Source organism: Coregonus lavaretus (genome assembly GCF_964263955.1).
Source record: "Coregonus lavaretus genome assembly, contig: HAP1_SCAFFOLD_1467, whole genome shotgun sequence".
NCBI classification, from domain to species: Eukaryota; Metazoa; Chordata; class Actinopteri; order Salmoniformes; family Salmonidae; genus Coregonus; species Coregonus lavaretus.
Window position 1 is genome coordinate 988 of NW_028166752.1, and position 26,012 is coordinate 26,999.

At 47.6% G+C, this 26,012-nt stretch overlaps 1 protein-coding gene across 1 annotated transcript; it reads left to right on the top strand.

Annotated features, from left to right (window-relative positions):
• Positions 1-1,146: 1,146 nt before the first annotated feature.
• LOC311114349 (protein DOP1B-like) lies at positions 1,147-23,899 on the top strand (the record flags this gene model as incomplete). Its single annotated transcript, XM_084189612.1, has 34 exons — positions 1,147-1,328; positions 1,534-1,704; positions 2,358-2,547; positions 2,705-2,803; positions 3,082-3,205; positions 3,479-3,588; positions 3,806-3,917; positions 4,573-4,693; positions 4,820-4,939; positions 5,188-5,299; positions 11,740-11,988; positions 12,528-12,868; positions 12,987-13,411; positions 13,811-14,082; positions 14,395-14,547; positions 14,789-14,889; positions 15,163-15,353; positions 15,518-17,205; positions 17,338-17,529; positions 17,641-17,763; positions 17,934-18,068; positions 18,209-18,264; positions 18,374-18,478; positions 18,829-18,895; positions 19,164-19,320; positions 20,423-20,505; positions 20,587-20,846; positions 20,986-21,047; positions 21,123-21,251; positions 21,682-21,818; positions 22,287-22,342; positions 22,524-22,664; positions 22,773-22,905; positions 23,036-23,899. Coding segments are annotated over 34 exons (6,849 nt in total), but the record flags the coding sequence as incomplete, so codon positions are not given.
• Positions 23,900-26,012: the final 2,113 nt, after the last annotated feature.

The following is a 26,012-nucleotide window of genomic DNA, read 5'->3' on the forward strand; positions in this document are numbered from 1 at the left end:
ATCAGTGTTCATTCACTTAGCCCCAATCATTCAATGGAGAGGATGATAGTCTATCCCTTTTACTGAACAATGTATTTGCTTCTAACTATTAAAGCTGTTAGAAGACAATACAGTATTCAAACTCTGATTGCTTTTGCAGGCACTAAGTTTAACATTTCTTGTAAACTGTTCTACTTCAGTAGCCCAGAATACATGGTCTAACAAGTCTCTTGCTCCACCCAAGGGGACTTTGCACGCTAGTGGGACACTGCTTGTGACACATTTAACAAGAAGGATGTTTGCTTAGGAGTGTTATGGTAGAATGACAGTGTGTGTTGATCAGTGTTGTAAAGTACTTAAGTAAAAATACTGTAAAGTACTACTTAAGTAGTTTTTGGGGGTATCTTTACTTTACTATTTATATTTTTGCCAACTTTTACTTTTACTTCACTACATTCCTAAAGAAAATTATGTACTTTTTACTCCATACATTTTCCCTGACACCCAAAAGTACTCGTTACATTTTGACAGGAAAATGGTTCAATTCACACACTTATCAAGAGAACATCCCTGGTCATCCCTACTGTCTCTGATCTGGCGGACTCACTAAACACAAATGCTTCATTTGTAAATTATGTCTGAGTGTTGGAGTGTGCCCCTGGTTATCCGTCCCAACATTTTCTAAATAATTGTGCAGTCTGGTTTGCTTAATATAAGGAATTTGAAATGGTTTATACTTTTACTTTTGATACTTAGTACATTTTAGCAATTCCATTTACTTTTGATACTTAAGTATATTTAAAACCAAATACTTTTAGACTTTTACTCAAGTAGTATTTTACTGTGTGACTTTCACTTGAGTCATTTTCTATTAATTAAAGTATCTTTACTTTTACTCAAGTATGACAATTGAGTACTTTTTCCACCTCTGTTGATATGTGTGTGTGCAACACTTCCAGTTCCTGCTAATCTATTTGGTTATGTTGACAGTGTCAGTACCTCATGACCTTTTTTGTCAATAGCCCAAACACATTACACAGTAGATACACAATAATTACCAATGAATTGCTTATTAATTTGGTATTCGTTACAACACACACCACTAACAAGCACCATTTGGCACCCCCTTCATCAGCGCTCTCCCTCTCTCTAATCCTCCCTCCCCAGGCCCTGCAGAGTAACCTGCGCTACTCTCTGCTGCCCAAGAGGCTGATCATTGGGAAGCGTCTGGCCCAGTGTCTGCACCCGGCCCTGCCCAGCGGAGTGCACCTCAAGGCCCTGGAGACCTATGAGGTCATCTTCAAGATCATCGGCACCAAATGGCTGGCCAAGGACCTCTTCATCTACAGGTGTGGGACTCATCCTAACCCATAGGATGTGTGTGTGTGTCTGTCTGTCTGTCTGTATTGTCTGTCTGTCCTGAGGTGTTGTAGGCCTATTGACCTGTCAGTGTGTTCTCCTGTACTGATGTGTGTGTGTGTGAGTTAATGTGTTGTATTGATCTCTATCTTGTTTGTGTGTGTGTGTGTGTGTGTGTGTATGTATGTGTTTTAGCTCGGGGCTGTTCCCGTTGCTGGGCCATGCTGCGATGGCAGTGAAGCCAGCCCTGTTGACGCTGTATGAGCGCTACTACCCCCCCCTACAGAGGGCCCTACTGCCCAGCCTACAGGCCTTCATCACTGGACTACTGCCTGGCCTGGAGGAGGGGGCTGAGGTTTATGACAGGTACACGCTGCACACACACACACACACACACACCTGTGTACCTAAACACAACAAAAAAATTGCAATATACACTGAGTGTACAAAACATGACATAGACTGACCAGGTGAATCCAGGTGAAAACTATGATCCCTTATTGATGTCACTTGTTGAATCCACTTTAATCAGTGTAGTTGAAGGGGAAGGAAGGATGTTTAAGCCTCGAGACAATTGAGACATGGATTGTATATGTGTGCCATTGAGGGTGAATGGACAAGGCAAAATATTTAAATGCCTTTGAACGGGGTATGATAGTAGTTGCCAGGCGCACCGGTTTGAGAACTGCAATGCTGCTGGGTTTTTCACACTCAACAGTTTCCTGTGGGTATCAAGAATGGTCCACCACCCAAAGGACATCCAGCCAACTTGACACAACTGTGGGAAGCATTGGAGTCAACATGAGCCAGCATCCCTGTGGAACGCTTTTGACACTTTGTAGAGTCCATGCCCCGATGAATTGAGGGTGTTCTGAGGGCAAAGGGGGGTGCAATTCAATATTAGGAAGGTGTTCCTAATGTTTTATACACTCAGTGTATTTTCTTTCGCATAGATAATTGCATGATATTACTAATTATCTTCCTCTTCCTCACTTAAAAGTTTCTCCCCCTCTCTTCAGGACGGATGTGTTGCTACTGAGACTGTCTATGTTGGTGGGCCAGCAGGTGTTCTATGGGGCTCTGTGGGGCAGTGTGTTGGTCAGCCCTCTGGTCCGGCTGCCTGCCTCTCTCTTCATCGTCACACACTTCGACCGCTTCACCCCCCCGCACCAGCAAACATGCATGCTGGGCTATGACAACCGCCTGGTGGTGAGTTATTGTGTTTCAGCGTGTTAATGTGAGTGAGTGTAGGGTTGTGTCTGCAATGTTGGATATGTTGTATAACCTCTCTGTCTCTCTCTCTCTCTCTCTGTCTCTCTCTCTTTCTTTCTCTCTGTGTGTCTCTCTCTCTCTGTGTCTCTCCCAGGTGAAGGCGTTGTGTCTGTCTCTGCAGGACTCTAATGTTCTGGTGCAGAGGAACATGCTGGAGATCCTGCTCTACTTCTTCTCCTTGGCCACCTGCCTGGTAAGTAACGTTGCCTCCTCCTCTTCCTCCTCCTCCACCACCACCTCCTCCTCTTCCTTTTTCCTCCTCCTTCTTCTCCTCTGTCTCACCTCCTCCTCCTCTTCCTCCTCATTCTCCTCCTCCTCACCTCCTCCTCCTTATATACCCTGTCCTAATCCTCCCTTACTCCTCTTTCATCTCCTCTTCCAACTCTTCCTTCTCTGCCTCTCTATCTTCATCCTCTCCCCCTCCCTTCTCCCTGTGCCCCATGTGTAACTCTGTCCCTGTTATTACCTCAGGACCCAACAGAAGGCAGTATTCCTATGACCAGGGAGGACACGATCACAGTGGTGTCTGCTGCTTCCCTCACGCTGCTCCGCAGAGACATGTCCCTCAACAGACGCCTCTACGCCTGGCTGCTAGGTAGTTACTGTGGATAGACATGCACCACGGCCATGTTCACACACACACACACACAATGAAGTTATGGCTTTGAGTCATAGTCTAGCAGTAGGCCTGAATATAGTTAACTATGTAGCTAATAACTTTAGTTGTAGCTAATGTCGTTTAGGTCTACCTAATACATTTATCCATATAGCCTCAATTGTTTGCACCTCTCCTTTCAGAGACTAAAATGTATGCCTTGGTATTATAAGGGAATAACTGTATCTCTGTGTGTGTGTTGCTGTTCCCAAGGCACAGACATTAAGGGGGGTATGGTTGCTGCAGACCCTGACCTCTCCATCTCCATGGAGGAACACACAGCCTTCTACTTCAACACCCACTCCAGAGAACTCCTAGTGCAGGTCAGACACACTAGCTAACACTACTGTTGATCAGTTACAGTATATAAATCATACTGTCACAGATGATTAAACCTCATGAAGGTCTTAAAACACCTGCCCTTAAATGTAAGTCACTCATTCAAATATGAAACCAGGAAAACAATGTGAACTTCAATTCAGTAAATACTCAGTGGTGTAACCGTGTGTGTGTGTGTGTCCTCTGTGTCTCTGTCTTTAGGCTTTGATCAACATCTTGAATCAAAAGGATGTGGAGGCGGACCCGGAGAGTGTGATTGGTTATCTACGACCCTTCCGCGTCATCATCAGCCTCATAGATAAGCCAGAGATAGGTAAACACACCCCTCCCCTCCTTCAGGCCTCTTCTCTCCCACCCCTCCCCTTCTGTCTCTCTCAATCTGTCTCAAGCCCTCTGCTGGTAAGTAGAGTGTAGTGGTGATGCTGATGATGATGGTGGTCTCTCTCAGGTCCTCTGGTGGTGGGCAGTGTGTAATGATGATGATGTTGGTCTCTCTCAGGTCCTCTGGTGGTGGGCAGTGTGTAATGATGATGTTGGTCTCTCTCAGGTCCTCTGGTGGTGGGCAGTGTGTGATGATGATGATGATGGTGGTCTCTCTCAGGTCCTCTGGTGGTGGGCAGTGTGTAATGATGATGTTGGTCTCTCTCAGATCCTCTGGTGGTGGGCAGTGTGTAATGATGATGTTGGTCTCTCTCAGATCCTCTGGTGGTGGGCAGTGTGTAATGATGATGTTGGTCTCTCTCAGGTCCTCTGGTGGTGGGCAGTGTGTGATGATGATGATGATGTTGGTCTCTCTCAGGTCCTCTGGTGGTGGGCAGTGTGTGATGATGATGATGATGTTGGTCTCTCAGGTCCTCTGGTGGTGGGCAGTGTGTGATGATGATGATGATGATGGTGGTCTCTCTCAGGTACTCTGGTGGTGGGCAGTGTGTGATGATGATGATGATGATTATGGTGGTCTCTCTCAGGTCCTCTGGTGGTGGGCAGTGTGTTATTGGAGGTGGTGAGAGCATTCTACAGCTACTGCAGAGAGATGCTGGGAGAGGAGTCTATCACCAGCGCTGGCCTGACAGGCAACCAGCTAGCCAGGTGAGAGGATGGGACGAGTGGAGAATGAACTAATATAGATGAATGGTATTTATTGGGAATTTTCCTAAAAAGAGATCGACATGATAGTAACTGCCTAGATGTATTTGTGTTGTGTTGTCTGTGCAGTAAAATAAAAGAGAACAAGAACGCATCAGAAATCATAAAGACGGTGAACATGCTGGTGAGCTCCATGAACAGTGAGTTCCTGTGGGACTACATGACCTGCCACTTCTGCACCTGCCTGAGGTGGGTAACACCTCTACTAACACCTACTGTACCTCCTCTGGAATAGTCACAGTAGCTTTGCTGTTATAAAGCATCTTTCTCCAACTCAAATGTATTTTACATTGTTTAGCTGATCTCTCTCTCTCTCTCTCTCTCTCTCTCTCTCTCTCTCTCTCTCTCTCTCTCTCTCTCTCTCTCTCTCTCTCTCTCTCTCTCTCTCTCTCTCTCTCTCTCTCTCTCTCTCTCTCTGTGTGTGTGTGTCTCCATAGTGACCCAGCTGACCTGCCGCCGCCCCCTCTGCAGTATCAGTGTGACTCTCCTGCTCCCTCTGTCACAGAGATCTCCACACTCATCATATTCCTACTGGACGTCATCCCTCTGGTACACACACACACTATTTTTCAGCTCTTTCTTTGCTCTCTCTCTTTCTTTCAAGTCAATTTAAGGGGCTTTATTGGCATGGGAAACATACAGTTGAAGTCGGAAGTTTACATACACTTAGGTTGGAGTCATTAAAACTCGTTTTTCAACCACTCCACAAATTTCTTGTTAACAAACTATAGTTTTGGCAAGTCAGTTAGGACATCTACTTTGTGCATGACACAAGTAATTTTTCCAACAATTGTTTACAGACAGATTATTTCACTTATAATTCACTGTATCACTGTGGGTCAGAAGTTTACATACACTAAGTTGACTGTGCGTTTAAACAGCTTGGAAAATTCCAGAAAATGATGTCATGGCTTTAGAAGCTTCTGATAGGCTAATTGACATCATTTGAGTCAATTGGAGGTGTACCTGTGGAAGTATTTCAACGCCTACCTTCAAACTCAGTGCCTTTTTGCTTGACATCATGGGAAAATCAAAAAATAAATCAGACAAGACCTCAGGAAAAAATAACTGTAGACCTCCACAAGTCTGGTTCATCCTTGGGAGCAATTTCCAAACGCCTGAAGGTACCACGTTCATCTGTACAAACAATAGTACGCAAGTATAAACACCATGGGACCACGCAGCCGTCATACCGCTCAGGAAGGAGACGCGTTCTGTCTTCTAGAGATGAACGTACTTTGGTGTGAAAAATGCAAATCAATCCCAGAACAACAGCAAAAGAGCTTGTGAAGATGCTGGAGGAAACGGGTACAAAAGTATCTATATCCACAGTAAAACGAGTCCTATATCGACATAACCTGAAAGGCCGCTCAGCAAGGAAGAAGCCACTACTCCAAAACCGCCATAAAAAAGCCAGACTACGGTTTGCAACAGCAAATGGGGACAAAGATCGTACTTTTTGGAGAAATGTCCTTTGGTCTGATGAAACAAAAATAGAACTGTTTGGCCATAATGACCATCGTTATGTTTGGAGAAAAAAGGGGATAACTTGCAAGCCGAAGAACACCATCCCAACCGTGAAGCAAGGGGGTGGCAGCATCATGCTGTGGGGGTGCTTTGCTGCAGGAGGGGCTGGTGCACTTCACAAAATAGATGGCATCATGAGGAAGGAAAATGATGTGGATATATTGAAGCAACATCTCAAGACATCAGTCAGGAAGTTAAAGCTTGGTCGCAAATGGGTCTTCCAAATGGACAATGACCCCAAGCATACTTCCAAAATTGTGGCAAAATGGCTTAAGGACAACAAAGTCAAGGTATTGGAGTGGCCATCACAAAGCCCTGACATCAATCCTATAGAACATTTGTGGGCAGAACTGAAAAAGCATGTGTGAGCAAGGAGGCCTACAAACCTGACTCAGTTACACCAGCTCTGTCAAGAGGAATGGGCCAAAATTCACCCAACTTATTGTGGGAAGCTTGTGGAAGGCTACCCAAAACATTTGACCCAAGTTAAACAATTTAAAGGCAATGCCACCAAATACTAATTGAGTGTATGTAAACTTCTGACCCACTGGGAATGTGATGAAATAAATAAAAGCTGAAATAAATCATTCTCTCTACTATTATTCAGACATTTCACATTCTTAAAATAAAGTGGTGATCCTAACTGACCTAAGACAGGGACATTTTACTAGGATTAAATGTCAGGAATTGTGAAAAACTGAGTTTAAATGTATTTGGCTAAGGTGTATGTAAACTTCCGACTTCAACTGTATGTTTACATTGCCTAAACAAGTGAAATAGATAATAAAAAATTAACAGTAAACATTGCACTCACAAAAGTTCCAAAATAATAAAGACATTTCGAGTGTCATTATGTCTATATACAGTGTTTTAATGATGTGCAAATAGTTAAAGTACAAAAGGGAATGAAATCAACATAAATATAGGTTGTATATACAATGGTGTTTGTTCTTCACTGGATGCCCTTTTCTTGTGGCAACAGGTCACAAATCTTGCTGCTGTGATGGCACACTGTGGTATTTCACCCAATAGATATAGGAGTTTATCAAAATTAGATTTTTTTTCAATTCTTTGTGGGTCTGTGTAATCTGAGGGAAATATGTGTCTCTAATATGGTCATACATTTGGCAGGAAGTTAGGAGGTGCAGCTCAGTTTCCACCTCATTTTGTGGGCAGTGTGCACATAGCCTGACTTCTCTTGAAGGTGGCCTTTCTCAATAGCAAGGCTATGCTCACTGAGTCTGTACATAGTCAAATATTTCCTTAATTTTGGGTCAGTCACAGTGGTCAGGTATTCTGCCACTGTGTACTCTCTGTTTAGGGCCAAATAGCATTCTAGTTTGCTCCAATGTGTCAAGTAATTCTCTTTTTGTTTTCTCATGATTTGGTTGGGTCTAATTGTGTTGCTGTCCTGGGGCTCTGTGGGGTCTGTTTGTGTTTGTGAACAGAGCCCCAGGACCAGATTGCTTAGGGGACTCTTCTCTAGGTTAATTTCTCTGTCGGTGATTGCTTTGTTATGGAAGGTTTGGGAATCGCTTCCTTTTAAGTGGTTATAGAATTTAACGGCTCTTTTCTGGATTTTGATAATTAGCGGGTATCGGCCAAATGCTGCTCTGCATGCATTATTTGGTGTTTTACGTTGTACACTGAGGATATTTTTGCAGAATTCTGCATGCAGAGTCTCAATTTGGTGTTTGTCCCATTTTGTGAATTCTTGGTTGGTGAGCAGACCCCAGACCTCACAACTATAAAGGGCAATGGGTTCTATAACTGATTCAAGTACTTTTAGCCAGATCCTAAGTGGTATGTTGAATTTTATGTTCCTTTTGATGGCATAGAAGGCCCTTCTTGCCTTGTCTCTCAAATCGTTCACAGCTTTGTGGAAGTTACCTGTGGCGCTGATGTTTAGGCCAATGTATGTATCGTTTTTTGTGGGCTCTAGGGCAACGGTGTCTAGATGGAATTTGTATTTGTGGTCCTGGCAACTGGACCTTTTTTGGAACACCATTATTTTTGTCTTACTGAGATTTACTGTCAGGACCCAGGTCTGACAGAATCTGTGCAGAAAATCTAGGTGCTGCTGTAGGCCCTCCTTGGTTGGGGACAGAAGCACCAGATCGTCAGCAAACAGTAAACATTTGACTTCAGATTCTAGTAGGGTGAGGCCGGGTGCTGCAGACTGTTCTAGTGCCCTCGCCAATTTGTTGATATATATGTTGAAGAGGGTGGGGCTTAAGCTCGCCCTATGGAAAGAAATGTGTGTGTTTTTTGCCAATTCTAACCACACACTTGTTGTTTGTGTACATGGATTTTATAATGTCGTATGTTTTCCCCCCAACACCACTTTCCATCAATTTGTATAGCATGCCCTCATGAAAGCTTCTTTGAAATCAACAAAGCATGAGAAAACTTTGCCTTTGTTTTGTTTTGTTTGTTTGTCAATTAGGGTGTGCAGGGTGAATACGTGGTCTGTAATTTGGTAAAAAGCCAATTTGACATTTTCTAAATACATTGTTTTCGCTGAGGAAATGTACGAGTCTGCGGTTAATGATAATGCAGAGAATTTTCCCAAGGTTGCTGTTGATGCATATAATAATAATAATAATAATAATAATAATAATAATAATAATAATATGCCATTTAGCAGACGCTTTTATCCAAAGCGACTTACAGTCATGCGTGCATACATTTTTGTGTATGGGTGGTCCCGGGGATCGAACCCACTACCTTGGCGTTACAAGCGCCGTGCTCTACCAGCTGAGCTACAGAGGACCACATACCCATGGTAGGTATTGTAGTCAAATTTGTCTCCACTTTTGTGGATTGGGGTGATCAGTCCTTGGTTCCAAATATTAGGGAATATGCCAAAGCTGAGGATGATGTTAAAGAGTTTAAGTATAGCCAATTGGAATTTGTGGTCTGTATATTTGATCATTTCATTGAGGATACCATCAACCCCACAGGCCTTTTTGGGTTGGAGGGTTTGTATTTTGTCCTGTAGTTCTCTCAATGTAATTGGAGAATCCAGTGTGTTCTGGTAGTCTTTAATAGTTGATTCTAAGATTTTTATTTGATCATGTATATGTTTTTGCCATTTGCTCTTTGTTATAGGGCCAAAAAGATTGGAGAAGTGGTTTATCCATATACATCTCCGTTTTGGATAGATAACTCTTCGTGTTGTTGTTTGTTTAGAGTTTTTCAATTTTCCCTGAAGTGGTTAGATTCTATGTATTTAATTACATTGAGCTTATTTCTGACATGCTGTTCCTTCTTTTTCCGTAGTGTATTTCTGTATTGTTTTAGTGCTTCACCATAGTGAAGGCGTAGGCTCAGGTTTTCTGGGTCTCTATGTTTTTGGTTGGATAGGTTTCTCAATTTCTTTCTTAGGTTTTTGCAATCTTCATCAAACCATTTCTTTGTTTGTCTGCTTTAAATTTTTAGATTTGATAGGGAAGCTGAGAGGTCAAATATACTGTTTAGGTTTTCTATTGCCAAGTTTACACCTTCACTATTATAGTGAGACATTTTGTCCAGGAAATTGTCTAGAAGGGATTTAATTTGTTGTTGACTAATAGTTTTTTGGTAGATTTCCACACTACATTCCTTCCATCTATAGTATTTCTTAATATCATTCAGTTCCTTTGGCTTTGATGCCTCATGATTGAGCATAGCTCTGTTCAAGTAGAGTGTGATTTTGCTGTGATCTGATAGGGGTGTCAGTGGACTGACTGTGAACGCTCTAAGAGACTCTGGGTTGAGGTCAGTGATAAAGTAGTCTACAGTACTACTGCCAAGACATGAGCTATATGTGTACCTACCGTAGGAGTCTCCTCGAAGCCTACCATTGACTATGTACATACCCAGCATCCGACAGAGCTGCAGGAATTGTGACCCGTTTTTGTTGGTTATGTTGTCGTAGTTGTGTCTAGGGGGGCATATGGGGGAGGGAATGCTGTCACCTCCAGGTAGGTGTTTGTCCCCCTGTGTGCTGAGGGTGTCAGGTTCTTGTCCAGTTCTGGCATTTACGTAGCCACAGACTAGTACATGTCCCTGGGCCTGGAAATGGTTGATCTCCCCCTCTAGGATGGGGAAGCTGTCATCGTTAAAGTATGGGGATTCTATTGGGGGGATATAGGTAGCACACATGAGGACATTTTTCTCTGTTGAGATCATTTCCTTATTAATTTCTAGCCAGATTGAATAGAGTGGGTTAGGTCTGCTCTATACCAAATTAGCATACCCCCTGAGTCTCTTCCCTGTTTCACGCCTGGTAGTTTGGTGGATGGGACTACCAGCTCTCTGTAACCTAGAGGGCAACCAGTTGGTCCGTCTCCTTTATGCCATGTTTCTGACAATGTCTGTATTTCTGATTTCTTTGATGAAGTCCTGGGTTCCTGCTCTTTAGGCCAAAGGCAGATGACCTCAGACCTTGTGTATTTCAGGATGAGATAGTAAAAACTTTGTGTTCCATAGTGTCTAGTGTTGTTTATGTGTGGTTTAGGCCCGGACCATCACTGTAGGTGTGAGCAGAGCATGTTGAGCTCTGCATACCTCTTAGGTCGCAGGATGATGCTTGGGCGGGTGTAATAGTGGGGGTTGGGCCTGTTGCTCTGCTCACGGCCTGGGCATATGTCCTTCTGTCATGTTGAGATCCTTGCCGCAGGGGCAGGGGGCATGGGGTGGGCAGAAGGGGCATAGGTCTGATATGGGTGGGGCCTATATAGGGTGTGGCCAGGGTTTGCTTGGAGTGGTCTTAGCTGGTTGGGGTGTGGCTGGTGATGCTGTGGTGTGGGTGTAAGTCCTCTTGGCGTGGGTTCTCTCGGTGCAGGTCCTTCAGCAGGGGGTCTTGCAGGTCTGGGAGGGTGTCTCGCTGGTCTAGGTGGGGTGTCCGTTGCTCCTGTGTGAGGTGCTGGGGCTACGGTTGAGGGTGACGTCCTTCAGGGTCCTGGCAAAAGTTGGGATTGCTGCCTTGTAGATGTGGACCTGGTCGTAAAGGCTGTTCAAGTCCAGGGTGGAGTGGTTGGCCAGGTAGACATTAGGTTTTGGGGCACAGTCTCGCGAAATGCATGCATTCACCTGCTGTATGGTGGCAGGGTGAAAGTATTTTTGTGGTAGCAGGGTGGAGATAACCACTTGTGCGTTGGGGAAAGTGGAAGAAGCTTTTTCAATCACTCCCTTGAGTGCTGTGGCCACCCTTTCCTGCTGGGCCCTCAGGTAATTTGTGCCCGTGTGAATTATGATGTGGCTGGGGGACCATAGTCTGTCCTCTGACAACAGCTCCAGGGCATGCCTAGTGTTTGGGCACCAGAGTTTAGCCACTTTGTGTTTGGGAAAAAGTTTATCCTCTTGAATGTATTTGCCATTTGAGTCTCTCCCTCTCTCTCTTTCTTGCTCTCGCTCTTTCTTGCTCTCTCTCTCTAACCGTATCTGATTGGTCTGTCTCTGTGTGTCTGGTCCAATAGGAGCTCCATGCTGACATCCAGTCTCAGTTCCTGCCCCAGATGCTTGGCCGCATGCTGCATGCGCTCCGCACCCACATGACCTGTCTGGACCTATCAGAGCTCAAACAGGGCCTGCGCACCTGCTTCAAGGTGCTCAGTAAGATCCAGATGCCCGTGGCTTATATGGACATGGAGGTGGAGTCACAGACACAGAAAGTGAAGTCACAGACACAGGAGGAGAGCTTCGAATATGTTCCGGTCAGTGGCTGTGTGAGTGTGTGCAGTGGTTCAGAGAAGCTGTGGCGTATGGAGAGTAGAAGGAAAATGGGAGTTAGGGATGCAGCACTACAAAGATACTTCAGAATGGTCATGCCCTCAGGATGAGCTGTCTGGTAGGTGACCCGTCTGAATGAGGGAAAACATTCCTGGCAGGGTTAGCTCCTGGTCAGGCTGTCTCTCATGTACTGTCCTGTACTGTACTCCTCTTGTCTTGATGTTAGATCCAGACTGTACACAGGCCAAACAATCTTCTAATTTCACTCTCCATGCAGATGTAATTGGTTTTGGCCAAGGTCTGGAGTCAAGCTGTAACACTGGCCTGTCTGTCTGTCACATAGACACAGCTCCCACTGATCTTTTAGCTTCCTTCAGTCACTGAATGGCTCGTGATGGGATTTCTCCGTAAGAAAAAAAATAATATTTTTAGAGTTTAAGGACAAGAAGACGGTTCTCTAACTGTCCTTTAAGGTCATACCACTCTCTCCCTCATTGGTGGTATTCTGGTTGGAACATACATTTTCTCCCCTTAGATACAGGACATGGAGAGGGACGAGGAGGAGGAGGAGGAAGAGGAGGGCAGTCGGGTCAACAGTAACCATGACAACACAGAACCAGAGGAAGAGCTGAATGGGGTTGTGGAGCAGGAGACTGGCCCAGTAGAGGGAGAAAGCACCTTCCCGCCCCTTCGGTCTGAAGACAGCGGATTGGGCCTCAGCGCCTCACCCTCGGAACTGCACCTCCTACCAGGGGCGGGACTGAGCCCTGAATGGGCGGGGATCGTGAAAGAGGGCGAGGGCGTGTGGAGGAAGGGGGGCAGTGTGGAGACCATGACCCAGTGTCTGCTGGATATACTAGCCTTCATAACCACCAGGTAGAGAACATGATCACATCTGGAAAACATTTAACACACAATCATCAAGCACAGCATGCACCAATCAAAACAACTTGATCAACTCTCTCTCTCTTTCTCTTTCTCTTTCTCCTCCCAGGTACCTGCTGGTTCAGGTGGAGGACGTCAGGGGGCAAGAGGAGGCTGTACAGCCCGACCCCGCTGCCCTCTCCCCTGGTGGGAAGACCTCGTTCCGAGAGGGCCCTCAGATCACCACCACCCAGATCAAAGACAAGCTAGCCGAGCTCTTCACACCCAACAAACACAAACCACGCTCTTCCTCTGACCCCTCTGTCCCAGACCGCCCTGTCCCCCCTACAGAGAAGAAGAAAGGAGGAGGGGGAGCGGGAGGAGGGGTGGACTGGGGGGCAGCGTACATGCCCCGGGGCAGGGCGGAGATATCAGAGGAGTGCCGCCAGGCATTCACGGCAGCATGCCACCTTCTGTTGGAGTGTACCACCTTCCCCCTTTACCTGAGTGAGGAGGAGAGCCAGGTGCTCTACAGTGACATGTTCCACCATACAGGTGAGGTCACAGTATACACTTTTACACAATAATGGTTGTTTACCCATACAGGTCAGTCTATACACCTCTACACAAACGTACTGTAGTTAGTTAGGCGCACAGTAGTCATGCATGTCAGACTCGCACAATTTAGTCCACATAGGGGAATTTGTTTAACTCTACTAAAACAACATCGTTAACCATACAGGTTTACTGGGGTGCTGGTTTGTCTATTCAAATTAAAAGCGTAGCTTAAAGCTTTAGTGTGTACTCCTACTCCTAACATGGCTTACTAACAGGGTTGAATTGACCACTTTATGATGGTTAAAGTCAGCATACTGATATGCTTTCATGATCTTGACTAATTTGAACTCATTGAATGGGAAGTAACCAAAATATTGTTTTGTTTTTTCTCTTCAGACAGTGACGTGGGCAGCCTGCCTTTGTGGCTGAGGTCCTTGATGACCCTGTGTTGCCTGTCGAGGGACTACCAGGTGCAGCACACAGCTGTGTCGTCTCTTCTGGAGCTCATCAACCACTCCCAGTCCCTGGCCCTGGTCATCCAGGACAAGACCAGGCGCTACCAGGCCAGCAACGCCAACCCCCTGAGCGGGCGGCTGCAGATGGTCACTGTGCCCCCCATCTACCCAGGCCTGCTCAGCGCCATCGAGCAGAGCACAGACTTCTACCAGGTCAGGAAATCATGGTCTACCATGGCAGGGGGCTTGTATTACTGCCACATGAAGAGGGAACATAAAATGAGGGGACCTAGCTGGTCCGACGTGTTACTGTATAATATGATGAAATGTGTACATTTCCTTAGTGAATGTGTCATCTGTTTCTCCCTGTACAACAGCATCATCACCTTTTTTATTTCTGCTGCCTATTACCTAACCACATCAGGATAATTAGTCGTCTGATGCTGCTGCGTTAAGTTGATCCAAATGAACACCAATCATCATCACCTCTAACATTTCACCTTTCACCTTTGTGAACCCATGCAGCGGGTGGCCCAGGTGCTGTGGGGTCAGCTGGATGTGGAGCGTCGAGAGCAGCACACCTCCTGTGTGGACCTCTTCTATCGGCTCCACTGCCTGGCCCCCTCCGCATCCATCTGTGAGGACATCGTCTGCCAGGCTTTACTGCACAGAGACAAGGTACAGAGCACGCACACACACACACACACACTAACAAGATTCTACTGTAATATCAAGACACTAAACGCCTACAGCAAAGATCCATCCAATACACCTAACGCATTTAAACAACACCCCAGTTTTACATATACCCACCTAACATAGGAACAAATATTCTAGGCTAAATTCATGTGATAAAACAAACAGTAAGTAATCCTGTGTGTTTAACTACCATGTAAATTATGTTGGTGTGTTCCCTCAGGCTGTACGGTTGGAGGCCCTACACAGGTTCTCAGTGCTGTGGCACCTGACCAGGGGGAACCAGTCAAACCGGACCATGTCTCTGAACCGCTCGTTTGACCGGTGAGTACAGAGCTGAAGTATGGTCAGTGGTTGGTCTCTGGGCCCAACAGCAGTTTGTGGTGTGGTCCCCAGTGTATTATGTTTCATGACTCTACTACCATGGTGAACCTGTTGTCCTTTCCTCAGATCGCAGAGATGGTCTCTCTCTCTCTCTCTCTCTCTCTCTCTCTCTCTCTGTCTCTGTCTCTGTCTCTTTCTCTCTCAGAGCACTATTTAAGATTCTGCGTCTGTCCCTCATCTCCCTATGACTGACTCTGTGTATCTCTGTCCCAGGTCTCTGTGCGTGGTGGTGGACTGTCTGAACAGCCCAGATGGTTCTGTGAGTGCTGCAGCCCAGTGCTGGCTGGTCAGGGCTCTCTCCCTGCAGGACGTGGTCCGCATCCTGGAGCCTGTTCTGCTGCTGCTGCTCCACCCCTCCACCCAGCGCTACACCATCCAGAGTGTCAAACAGAACCTCACTGCAGGTACGTGTGTGTCCGTGTGTGTGTGTGTGTGTGTGTGTGTGCGCGTACGTGTGTGTATTTGTGTGTGTGTGTGTTCTGGAGTCTTATGTTGTGATTATTGGAGTGTTTAGGGATGTTGCTCTCCTAGTGTGTGTATGTTTTGGTAGACCTTTTTCTCTCTGTAGGTCATCTGAAAGGTTTAAACAGCAGAAGTCAAAGCACCACCAAGGGTTCCACGGACGCCAGCACCCAACCAGATGAGGGTACACTGGGTCACATGATCCTGGTGGACCGGGAGGCCCTGTGGGGGGAACTAGAGCGTGACCCGGAGACGACCATTCCAGCGGCTGACTCCACGGGGGTGTCTTGCAGCGAGAGCGAAGCCACAGAGGGGGAAGACGAGCTGGGGGAAGAGGAGGAGGAAGAGAGCGAACACACCGAGTCAGCTGACACCAGTGGTGCCCAGGTCTCCACGGAGAACTCCAGCTCCGCCCCTTACGGTTGTAGCGTAGAGGAAGGAGGTGTGGTCAGCTGCCTGAGGAGGGTGGAATCGGAACGCACGCAGGCGTCCGATTCACTGTCGAGCGAGGAGGAGGAGGACCTGGAGCTTGAAGCCATGGCTCGGTCGCGTCTCCTCAAACAGGAGCGTGAGAAGCGGGAAGTCATCGACTCTCTGTTCCGCCATGTTCTGCTGTACTCTGTGCCCGGCGGCTGGCCCCGTCTGCTCCATGGGCTGGCCCTGCTGGACAGTCTGTTGAGGAGCAGCGCCCAGCGTCCTCTAGTGGACGCCCTCTCCTCCACCTCCCTGGACACAAGCTCAGCCGCCCACCTCAACCTGGTCTCCAACCTGCTCCAGCGCCACCAGCAGGCCCAGGACGGAAGAGGCTTCCACGGACGCCTGCTCTCGCCCACCTCCTCGCCCTCCATTCCCCCCTCCTTGCTCATCGAGCTGCTGGTGTCCCTGTGCCTGAGGTTCCTGCATTCCCACTACCCGTCCTACCTCACCCTGGGCCCCAGGGAGCTGCAGGGGAACAGGGAGGTCCAGGTGAAGAGCGTGGGGGTGCTGACCCGCCTGGTGACCCAGCTGGGCTGTGTGGCGCGGGGCCAGGGGGACACCTCCACCCAGGGGGAGGCTGGGGTCGGCCCGGAGGCCATCCGCAAGCTGCTGGCCGGGTGTAAGGTGCAGCAGTACGCCCTTCTCACCCTCTCAACGTCCATGTACATCAGCCAGAGAGGGGTGGAGAAGGACTCTGCCGTGGGGTGTCTGGATCTGTTAGATGAACAGGTGGGTCTGTCTGAGGAGAGCCTGGTGAATCTGGGAGGGGGAGGGGGACAGGAGCAGTACCCCTTACAGATGGAGCTGCTCAAGCTCCTACAGGCCCTCATCGTCCTGGAGTACTACGTGTGGCCAGGGGGGTCTGGTTCAACCCCGCACCCCGATGAGCCCCGTGACACACCTGCAGCTATCCCTTCCTCCTCAGCCCTGAAGCGGGAATGGCAGACAGGGATTCTGTTCCAACAGTCCATCAAGGCAGCTCAGTATGTCCAGACCCAGCCCATCACAGCCCAGGGGATGTTTGTGTCTGCTGCAGCCCGGGCTCTGCAGCCGCAGTACGGCTATGCCATGCACCCCCACTGGGTGGCGCTGCTGTGCTCGTCTCTGCCCTACCTGGGGCGCTCGCTGGGCATCATCGTGGCTCCGCTCATCACCCAGATCTGCAGGAACCTGGACGAGCTGGTAAAACAGTACGATCACGACGGGGGGAAGGCTACACAGAGTAGCAGGAAGGAGAACATCGCTCCTGATTATCCTCTCACCCTACTGGAGGGACTGACCACACTCACTCACCACTGTCTACTGGACAACAAGAAGGTGAGGCGCACACACACGCACACGCACACGCACTGCTGATTTGGCGACATGTAGGTGGATCACTCTGCTACCAACTTGGACACACATGCAGAAAACAATGATGGTCTAAATGTCTCCATCTGTCCCTCTCAGTCCCTGGTGGCCTGTGACCCTGCAGACGTCCGGAACGCCCGCAATGCTGTGATCGAGGAGCTGCCGCACATGCTCAGTAGCATGGCTCTGCTGTGGGGCGTGGTCAAGAAGGAGGAGTCCCAGAGGAGGGGCTCAGACTCCACCCAGACCACCAGACACGCCTCCACATCCGTCTACTTCAGGAGCTCCAAGGTATGCCTGTGTTTATGTTTGCGTGGGAGTGTGTTCTTATGGGCAGTAAGTAGTGCTATGATATGTATTACATGTGAATTTGTGTGTCACTCTGACTGTACTTGTGTGTAGATCCTGAGGCAGCGTGTGTTGGAGTTCCTGACTCCTCTGACGAGGCAGTACGGGGTACAGCTCATGGCCTCAGTGGGAGCTGTGTGGAGCAGCCGGAGGAGCAAGAGACACTCCACAAACAAAGTGAGTGTTTTAAAACTGAATTATTGAGACATACATACATACATACATACATACATACATACATACACACACACACACACACACACACCTTCTAACTCACAAAGTAATGCCCCCCCCCCTCTCTCCCTGCTATCTCCTCCTCCTCTCTCTCTCTCTCCATATCTCTGTAGATATTGCCTGTGGCCAGTGAGTCTCATCTGACCATCGTGGATCTGGTGAAGTCCCTGGGAACGCTCCATACAGACAACATCCTGCAGATGGTCAAAGAGGTGGTAAAGAAACCCCACCAGATCAAAGGAGACCAGGTACACACACACACACACACACACACACACACACACCTACCTAAAGATGTGACTGTTTAACCCAGAGAGAAATGACATGGTGGTAATCTGAAGGTCATAGTTGATGTAACCCTTTTGTCTCTTCTTCGTCTGTGTGGCAGAAGTCCACCCTGGTGGACACCCCCATGCTACAGTTCAGCTATGCCTACACCCAGAGGTAACAAACAACGACATCAACACAGAGATTAGTAATACACTTCAGTTCTTGTCTACATGTGATATTATTTAACAATGTTTCACCCCCCTCCTCTCTGTGTGTGTGGTAGTATTCCAGCTCAGGCGCTCATGGAGAACGTGGCGCCCCTCCTCAGTCTCCTCAGAGAATCTGTGCAGCTCAACCTGGCCCCGCCCGGACACTTCCTGCTGCTGGGGTTAGTCATCAACTTCTTATCTGTCTGACACATGTACTAAAATGTTCTCTTGATGTCCAATGTCCAGAAACCGTTCTCAGTCGTTGATCACATAACATATGCCATTTAGCTTTTATCCGAAGCGACTTACAGTCTAATGGTCATACTGATTTGTTACTGTAGACATTGTTCCCAGCATAACACTCTCTGTTGTTTGAAACAATGTAAATGTTATTTCCAAACATAAGTAGTACATCCCACATCAATAGACATGCTTTGGTTTGATACTGTATCAGAATCAACAAGATATTATTGCACTCTAGTCTACCAATCCATAACTGTACAGTCATCTTTCTCCACTCCTACCACAGGATCCTCAATGACTTTGTAAACCGGCTGTCCAACCTGGACAGTAAGAAGGACACCAGGGACATGCAGGTAAGACATGGAGCACAGTAGCATACCCTAGTACATACCCCAGTACCCCAGCTGTAGCCTAATTTACACCTTCCTCTTCCACGCCATCCGCTCGGTCCACTGAATGAAATGATGCAATATCCAACGTCCGCTCATGTCCACACCGAAATGTGTGGACTGACCGGACTTTTAATTAAAGCGAAAGGCCTAAATTAAGCTTTAGTGTGAGATTGAGAGGGTACAGTGTGAGATGCATGATAATGATGGTTACCATGGTGATGTCCTGTAGGAGGTGACCCAGAAGATCCTGGAGGCAGTGGGCGGGGTGGCTGGGTCGTCTCTGGAGCAGACCAGCTGGCTCAGCCGCAACCTGGAGGTCAAGAACCAGCCACAGGTGTGTCCTGAGACCGAGGAGCCATCCGACGAACTGGACCTGGTCCTCTATGGTAACCACACACACACACACACCTGGAGACATCCCTGGCTTCTATCAGGAACAGACTGAAGCCTAATTTACACCTTGTGCTTCTAGGTGCAATATCGAACGTCCACTCCTGTCCGTACATGTCTGCACTTTTCCAGGACACTTTTCCAAGGAGCTGCGGATGGAAGTGGACGTTCAATTGACGTTCGATTGAAGCGGAAGGTGTAAATTAGGCTTAACCACATGTCAAATTCATTCCACGGGGGGCCTAGTGTCTGCGGCAGGGTTTCTCAAACTCAGTCCTCGGGACCCCAAGGGGTGCACATTTTGGGTTTTGTTAAATAATCAACTAATCATCAAGCTTTGATAGTTTTAATCAGTTGTCTAGTGTTAGGGCAAAAAACAAAACGTGCGCACCCCTTGGGGTCCCGAGGACCGAGTTTGGGAAGCGCTGGTCTGCGGGTTTTTGCTCCTCCCTTGTACTTGATTGATGCATTAAGGTCAATAATTAGTAAAGAACTCCCCACACCTGGTTGTCTAGGTTTTAATTGAAAGGAAATACCAAAAACCCACAGACACTAAGCCCTCCATGGAATGAGTTTGACACCCCTGTCCAAAACCCTCAGGGCATGCTCCTCAGTAACCATGGCAACCAAACCCTGGCATCTAATGTACGTTCCACATCATTAGTTAAGAAAAGCAAGAGGGCCCACCTCGACCAACAGTCTCCTCTCCTCTCGATCCTCTCCTCCGCTCTCTTCAGGTCTACATTAGAGTAGATTGAGAGAGACCACAGACTTATACTGTAACCATGGAAACACAGCACATCCTCACTATGTCCCCCAGCATAGTGGTCCAGTGAAGAAGGACACTCTTCTCACAAAAGTGCCTCTCCTCTGGTGTTACCCATGTCAACTTTAGTGGAACTAAGCGCCCTGCAGCGCCGCTGGGAGCAGTGCACCCAGGAGATGGAGATACTTCCCACTACCCTGAGGAGTTTAAACCTTGGGTCGGCCCTCAGGGCAGGCACTGGAGAAGAAAGTCGTACATATTCATGAGTAACAACTCCCTTCTGTTCCCATCTCCCTCTTTCCTTTTCTACTCTCTTTTCTCAGTTTCTCCAGACTCTGAAGCTCAGGCCAGCACTATGGTGTCTTCCTCAGCCCCCTCTGTGTACAGTGTACAAGCTCTAGCGCTATTGGCAGAGGTAAGTGTGCAGATCTGTGCACCTATGGCTCTCACGCCTATGTATATGTTTCTGTGTCTGACAGACCCTCCTCCTCTGTAGGTTCTAGCCCCTCTCCTGGACATGGTGTATCGCAGTGATGAGAAGGAGAAAGCCGTCCCTCTCATCTCTCGCCTCATGTACTACGTCTTCCCCTACCTGAAGAACCACAGTGCCTACAACATGCCCAGTTTCAGTGCGGGTGCCCAGCTCCTGAGCAATCTGAGTGGGTACGCCTACACCAAGAGGGCCTGGAGGAAAGAGGCCTTCGAACTCTACATGGATCCCCTGTTCTTCACCATGGACGTCTCCTGTGCCCCCCAGTAAGATTGTGTTTGTGCATGTGCTTGTGTGTGAGTGCGTGCATGCGTGCCATGTAAATATTGACAAATCAATATTATCAAATAAATTGTTAAAAGAAAACGACTGTGTTTGACCTCTCTTGACCTCTGTTTTCTTTAGCTGGAGATCCATCATTGACCACCTGCTGACCCATGAGAAGACCATGTTCAAAGACCTCATGAGTAAGTAGAGTGGGTGTGTGTGTGCGTGTGCGTGTGTGCATTTGTACGTGTGTTAACTGTGTGTGTGTGTTGCAGGCATGCAGAGCAGTTCTCTGAAGCTGTTTCCCAGTGTAGAGCAGAAGCCCATGTTACTGAAGCGTCAGGCCTTTGCCATGTTCAGTGGAGAGTTAGACCAGTACCACCTCTACCTGCCCCTCATCCAAGGTGGGTGTGCTTCTTGTGTTTCTGTGTATTTAGTATTCTTTGTGTGTGTATTGACAAAGTGTGGAGACCAGTGTTTCTCAATCCTGGTCCTGGGGACCCAAATGGGTGCACTTTTTTAGTTTTTGCCCTAGCACTCAAACACCTGATTTAAATAATCAAAGGCTTGATGAGGACATGATTAGTTGAATGAAGTGTGTGAGCGCTAGGGCAAAAACAAAAATTTGCACCCCTATGAGTCCCCAGGACCAGGACCAGGACTGAGAACTACTGGTGTAGACCATCACATTTTGGAAAATAAACATTTGATAGATAATGTGAGAGTGTGACATTGATTAACATTTTATCAGGCCAATATTAATTATTAATGTACAGTATAATGTAATACTGGTGTCCTATCCTCTCTCCTCCTCCTCCTCCTCCTCTCCCTCAGAGCGGCTGACAGAGGCTCTGCGTATTGGTCAGACGTCCTCCGTTTCTGCTCAGATGTTTCTGACGTTCCGTGTTCTTATGCTGCGGATCTCCCCCCAGCACCTCACCTCCCTCTGGCCAATCATGGTGACAGAACTGGTGAGGAACAACCCCCACCCTGATGACATCACTTCCTGTCACTGATTTCCTGCAGGGCCAGGAGGATACCAGTATCGCAATACTTGTTAGTATATCATGGCAAGGAAACAAATCACAAAGCGGATTTAACTCCTTTAGGAAAACAGCCCTATTGTTTGAAACAAACATCATTATGTTGTCATCCAGTCACATTTGTTTATTTTCCAAGCTATATCACACAATATTTTACATACAGCAGGTTTTTAAACGACCAAAGAGTTTTGTCTGCTTTGTGTTTTCTTTTTTGCCATGGAAAAAATATTGCGATACTGGTATCATCACAGTCCTAATTTCCTCATTTCAATGCATGTATACACTGTAGCTACATACATTGTTTTCAGCAGGGAGGTGGCATGTCAAAAGAAACAGCGTTTGGAAGTGTTTGTCCAGTCCTGTCTTCTAATGGTGTCTCTGCTCTCTGTTTGTCAGATTCGCACATTTGTTCGTCTGGAGAAAGCCTTGTCGGAAGAAAAAGAGGTGTCCAAGTGAGTCCATGATTACTCAGTCTACTCAATTTATCTACATGTACTGTAGACACATCAATGTATCTGTCCATCTCTCTAATATGTATGAGACAGTCTCTCATGTGAATATCACAACCATGTTTCATTAAATTGTCTAATGTATTTTTCTCTGTTCTCCTTCCTCTTTTCTTCTCTGTGTCAGGTTGACTAAAGTGGTGCGTGGGGCCATGGGGAATGGGTCATTGACATTTCCCCGGCCAGAGTTGGACATGTACCTGTCTGCCTGCAAGTTCCTGGACACCGCCCTGGCCTTCCCCCCAGAGAAGATGCCCCTCTTTCAGATGTGAGAGCCTCACCCTGCTTAATATCAGCTTAGCATCTATAAAGGGTGTGCTTAGCATGATTACAATTAAATGAAATGTTCTCTGCTCGTGTGTGTGTGTGTGACTAGGTATCGCTGGGCCTTTGTTCCAGAGGTGGATATGAGCCGCTACAGTGGCCCAGAAAATAGTCTCCTGGAGGGAGAGCAGGAGTGCAAACCCCATGTTGTCAAAGTACTAGAGGCACTACACCAACGCTATGGGGTAAGAGAACGCACACACCACTATAGAGCAAGAGAACATGTCCTTATATTCACCATGATAACGACCTGACTCAATAATGCGGTCCGCTCGTCCCATTCTGTTGATGTCATGTCATGTCCTGTAATTCCAGGCGCTGAACGAGCTGTACGAGGAGTCGTCTACGGAGCGTCTGGAGTTCCCCCTCCTCACCCGTCGCTCTCTTTCCTCCATCACCCAGCTGGTTCCCTTCCTCCGTACACTCTGCTGTTCCTTCCAGGGCACTTCACCCAGCAGCCCTGCAGACTACCCTGTGGCAGACTACCCCACAGCCAGCGCCCACCAAGTCCTGAAGAGACTGGAGCACATCACTGAGGGAGAGTTCCTGGACTCCATGGAGAGTTAGATCTCCACCAAGGTTCTAAAGCTTAGAACGCTGAGGAAATGAGAACTGGAACTATAGAAATGGAACGTTTTAGAATGGGCACAATCACTGAAAGCGATGTTGTATTGTAGGCGTATGCCAGCTAAATTGCAATCTTTTGGGATGTTCTTTTAAATATTGAATTGTTTACTTTACCTAGTTGAGTCTGAACACTCCATGTCTATGTAGGATCTTCTACATTTGATATACCGGTACTCTAAAATAATCTAGAATTAACTGACACAAACTGGAACGGAGTGGTAGTTATTGGGCTCTCTGAGTACAAGTCTGAATGTGCTGACTTAAAGTAAGAGTAATACTGATACTACCTACAGTAGCTTTTAGAGGTGACACTGGTTGTAAAAGAAGCACCACTGTAACAAAGGGAGTGACAGCAGTACTGACTACTGAATCCATTCCATCGCTCCATAAACCTGTTCTGACTGTCAGAATGTAATGTATTCCAATGAGACAGGAGTAGGTGAGTATACCTGCTGGTCAGTGACTATGGGACCTCTAAGGCTCTTAGTAGAGGATGGTTGGTTTTTAATGTTTAAAAAGCTCTGCTGGTCATCAATCATGATGTTGCAGTTTTATTTGTGGGTAAATTATTGAGTGTGATTTGGCAAAACCTCTAGATATCTAATATAAGTAAAATAACTTGCGTGTCATTTTGTTATTTTATTCAAGGAAACTCTTCCACTTGTGTCTGTTTTTAAGTGTTCTGGGGAATGTTTGGATTTACCACCCATCATTGTTTTATTCTTCATGTGAATGCTTAACTAAATTATGTGAATGTCTGGCCTCCTAAAAATGATTAATATCAGAATTAATATATAATAAATATTATATAAATCTGTAAATAAAAACCAACATTTAATAATGATTCAATAAATGGAGCTCAACTTATATTGTGTATGTTTGCTTGATAATCTCAGAGACCTAACCCTAAGAGTCAATAACATAAGTATGCAGGTGTTATAACTTTACCACACTGGTCTGGAAAGGAGGCCGTTAATGCAATATTCGCTCAGGAATTGTGCAATGGGTTTGATTGGTTCTCTCAAATGTTAGTTTTTTGCTATCGGGGGTTGAGTAAGTTTAAATGCACACTAATAATTAGATATTAAACTGATCATGGCAGTAGGCAGAGTATGGCAATACTCATGACAGGGCTGGTTCCAGGCATAAGCAGTCACTTAGCCCGGGGGCCCCTGACCCACCAACAATATGTTTGTTGTGGAACTCAGTCAGGATCTCAACTTACTTGTCACGCCCTGACGTATGGAACTCTTGTATGTTGAGTCAGGGTGTGTGAATCTATGTGATGTTTTCTATGTGTAGAATCTAGGTATTGGTTTTCTATGTTTGGCCGGGTGTGATTCCCAATCAGAGACAACTGTCGCTCGTTGTCTCTGATTGGGGATCATACTTAAGTAGCCTGTTTGCCTACCGTTGTTGTGGGATCTTGTTCCGTGTTAGACTCGTATGTGTTTAGCCTGAGGACTTCACGTTACGTTGTTTCTTGTTTTGTTTAATGTTTATTTGATTGAATAAACATGTTCGCATACCACGCTGCACCTTGGTCTGACCCGTCTCTCAACGATCGTGACAGAAGATCCCACCAAACACGGACCAAGCAGTGTGCCCAAGAGCAGCAGACACCCTGGACACAGGTAGTGGAGCAGAGATCATGGACTTGGGGGGAGATAAGAGAGGATCTGGCCAAGCAGATGGAGGCCCTGAAAGGGATGAGGGTGGAGAAGGAGAGAGTAGCCGATAGAGGACCCTGGGCGAAGGAGGAAGCCCAGGCAGGAGAGGAGAAACGGCGACCCAAGAGAACGCGGTCACAACGAAGGGCCGAGAAGCAGCCCCAAGAAAATGTTGGGGGTGGTACACGGGGTGGTTGGCGGAGCCTGGGTTCTGAGCAGAGCCAACTCCCCGTACTCACGCTAGGAAGCGTGTGACCGTGCAGGCTCCGTGTTATGCGGAGCTAGGCACTGTGTCGCCAGTGAGCCGGCACAGTCCAGTGCTAGCGCCACGCACGTGGCATGCGAAAATGGGCATCCAGCCAGGACGGGGTGTGCCGGCTCAACGCTCCTGGTCTCCAGTGCGCCTCCTCTGTCGAGCATATCCTGCGCCGGTTCTACGTACTGTATCGCCAGTGCGCGTGCACAGCCCAGTGCGTCCTGTGCTAACGCCACACACATACTGTGCGGAAGTGGGCATCCAGCCAGGACGGGTTGTGCCAGCTCTACGCTCCAGACCTCCAGTGCGCCTCCACAGCTCGGTACGCCCCGTACCTGCACCTCGCACCAGACCAGTGGTGCGTGTCTCCAGTCCGGCCCGGCCCGTGCCTGCTCCTCGCACCAAGCCAGTGTTGCGTGTTCCCAGTCCGGCACGGCCCGTGCCCGTTCCACCGGTGCCTGGTTCAGCACCGGTCAGCTGCTCCACTCCGGAGTCAGAGCAGTCCGCTCCACCGGTGCCCAGTCCAGCTCCGGTCAGCGGTTCCACTCCGGAGCCAGAGCAGTCCGCTCCACCGGTGCCCAATCCAGCTCCGGTCAGCGGTTCCACTCCGGAGCCAGAGCAGTCCGCTCCACCGGTGCCCAGTCCAGCTCCAGAGCAGTCTGCTCCACCGGGGTCCAGTCCAGCTCCGGTCAGCGGCTCCATTCCGGAGCCAGAGGAATCCGCTCCACCGGTGCCTGAT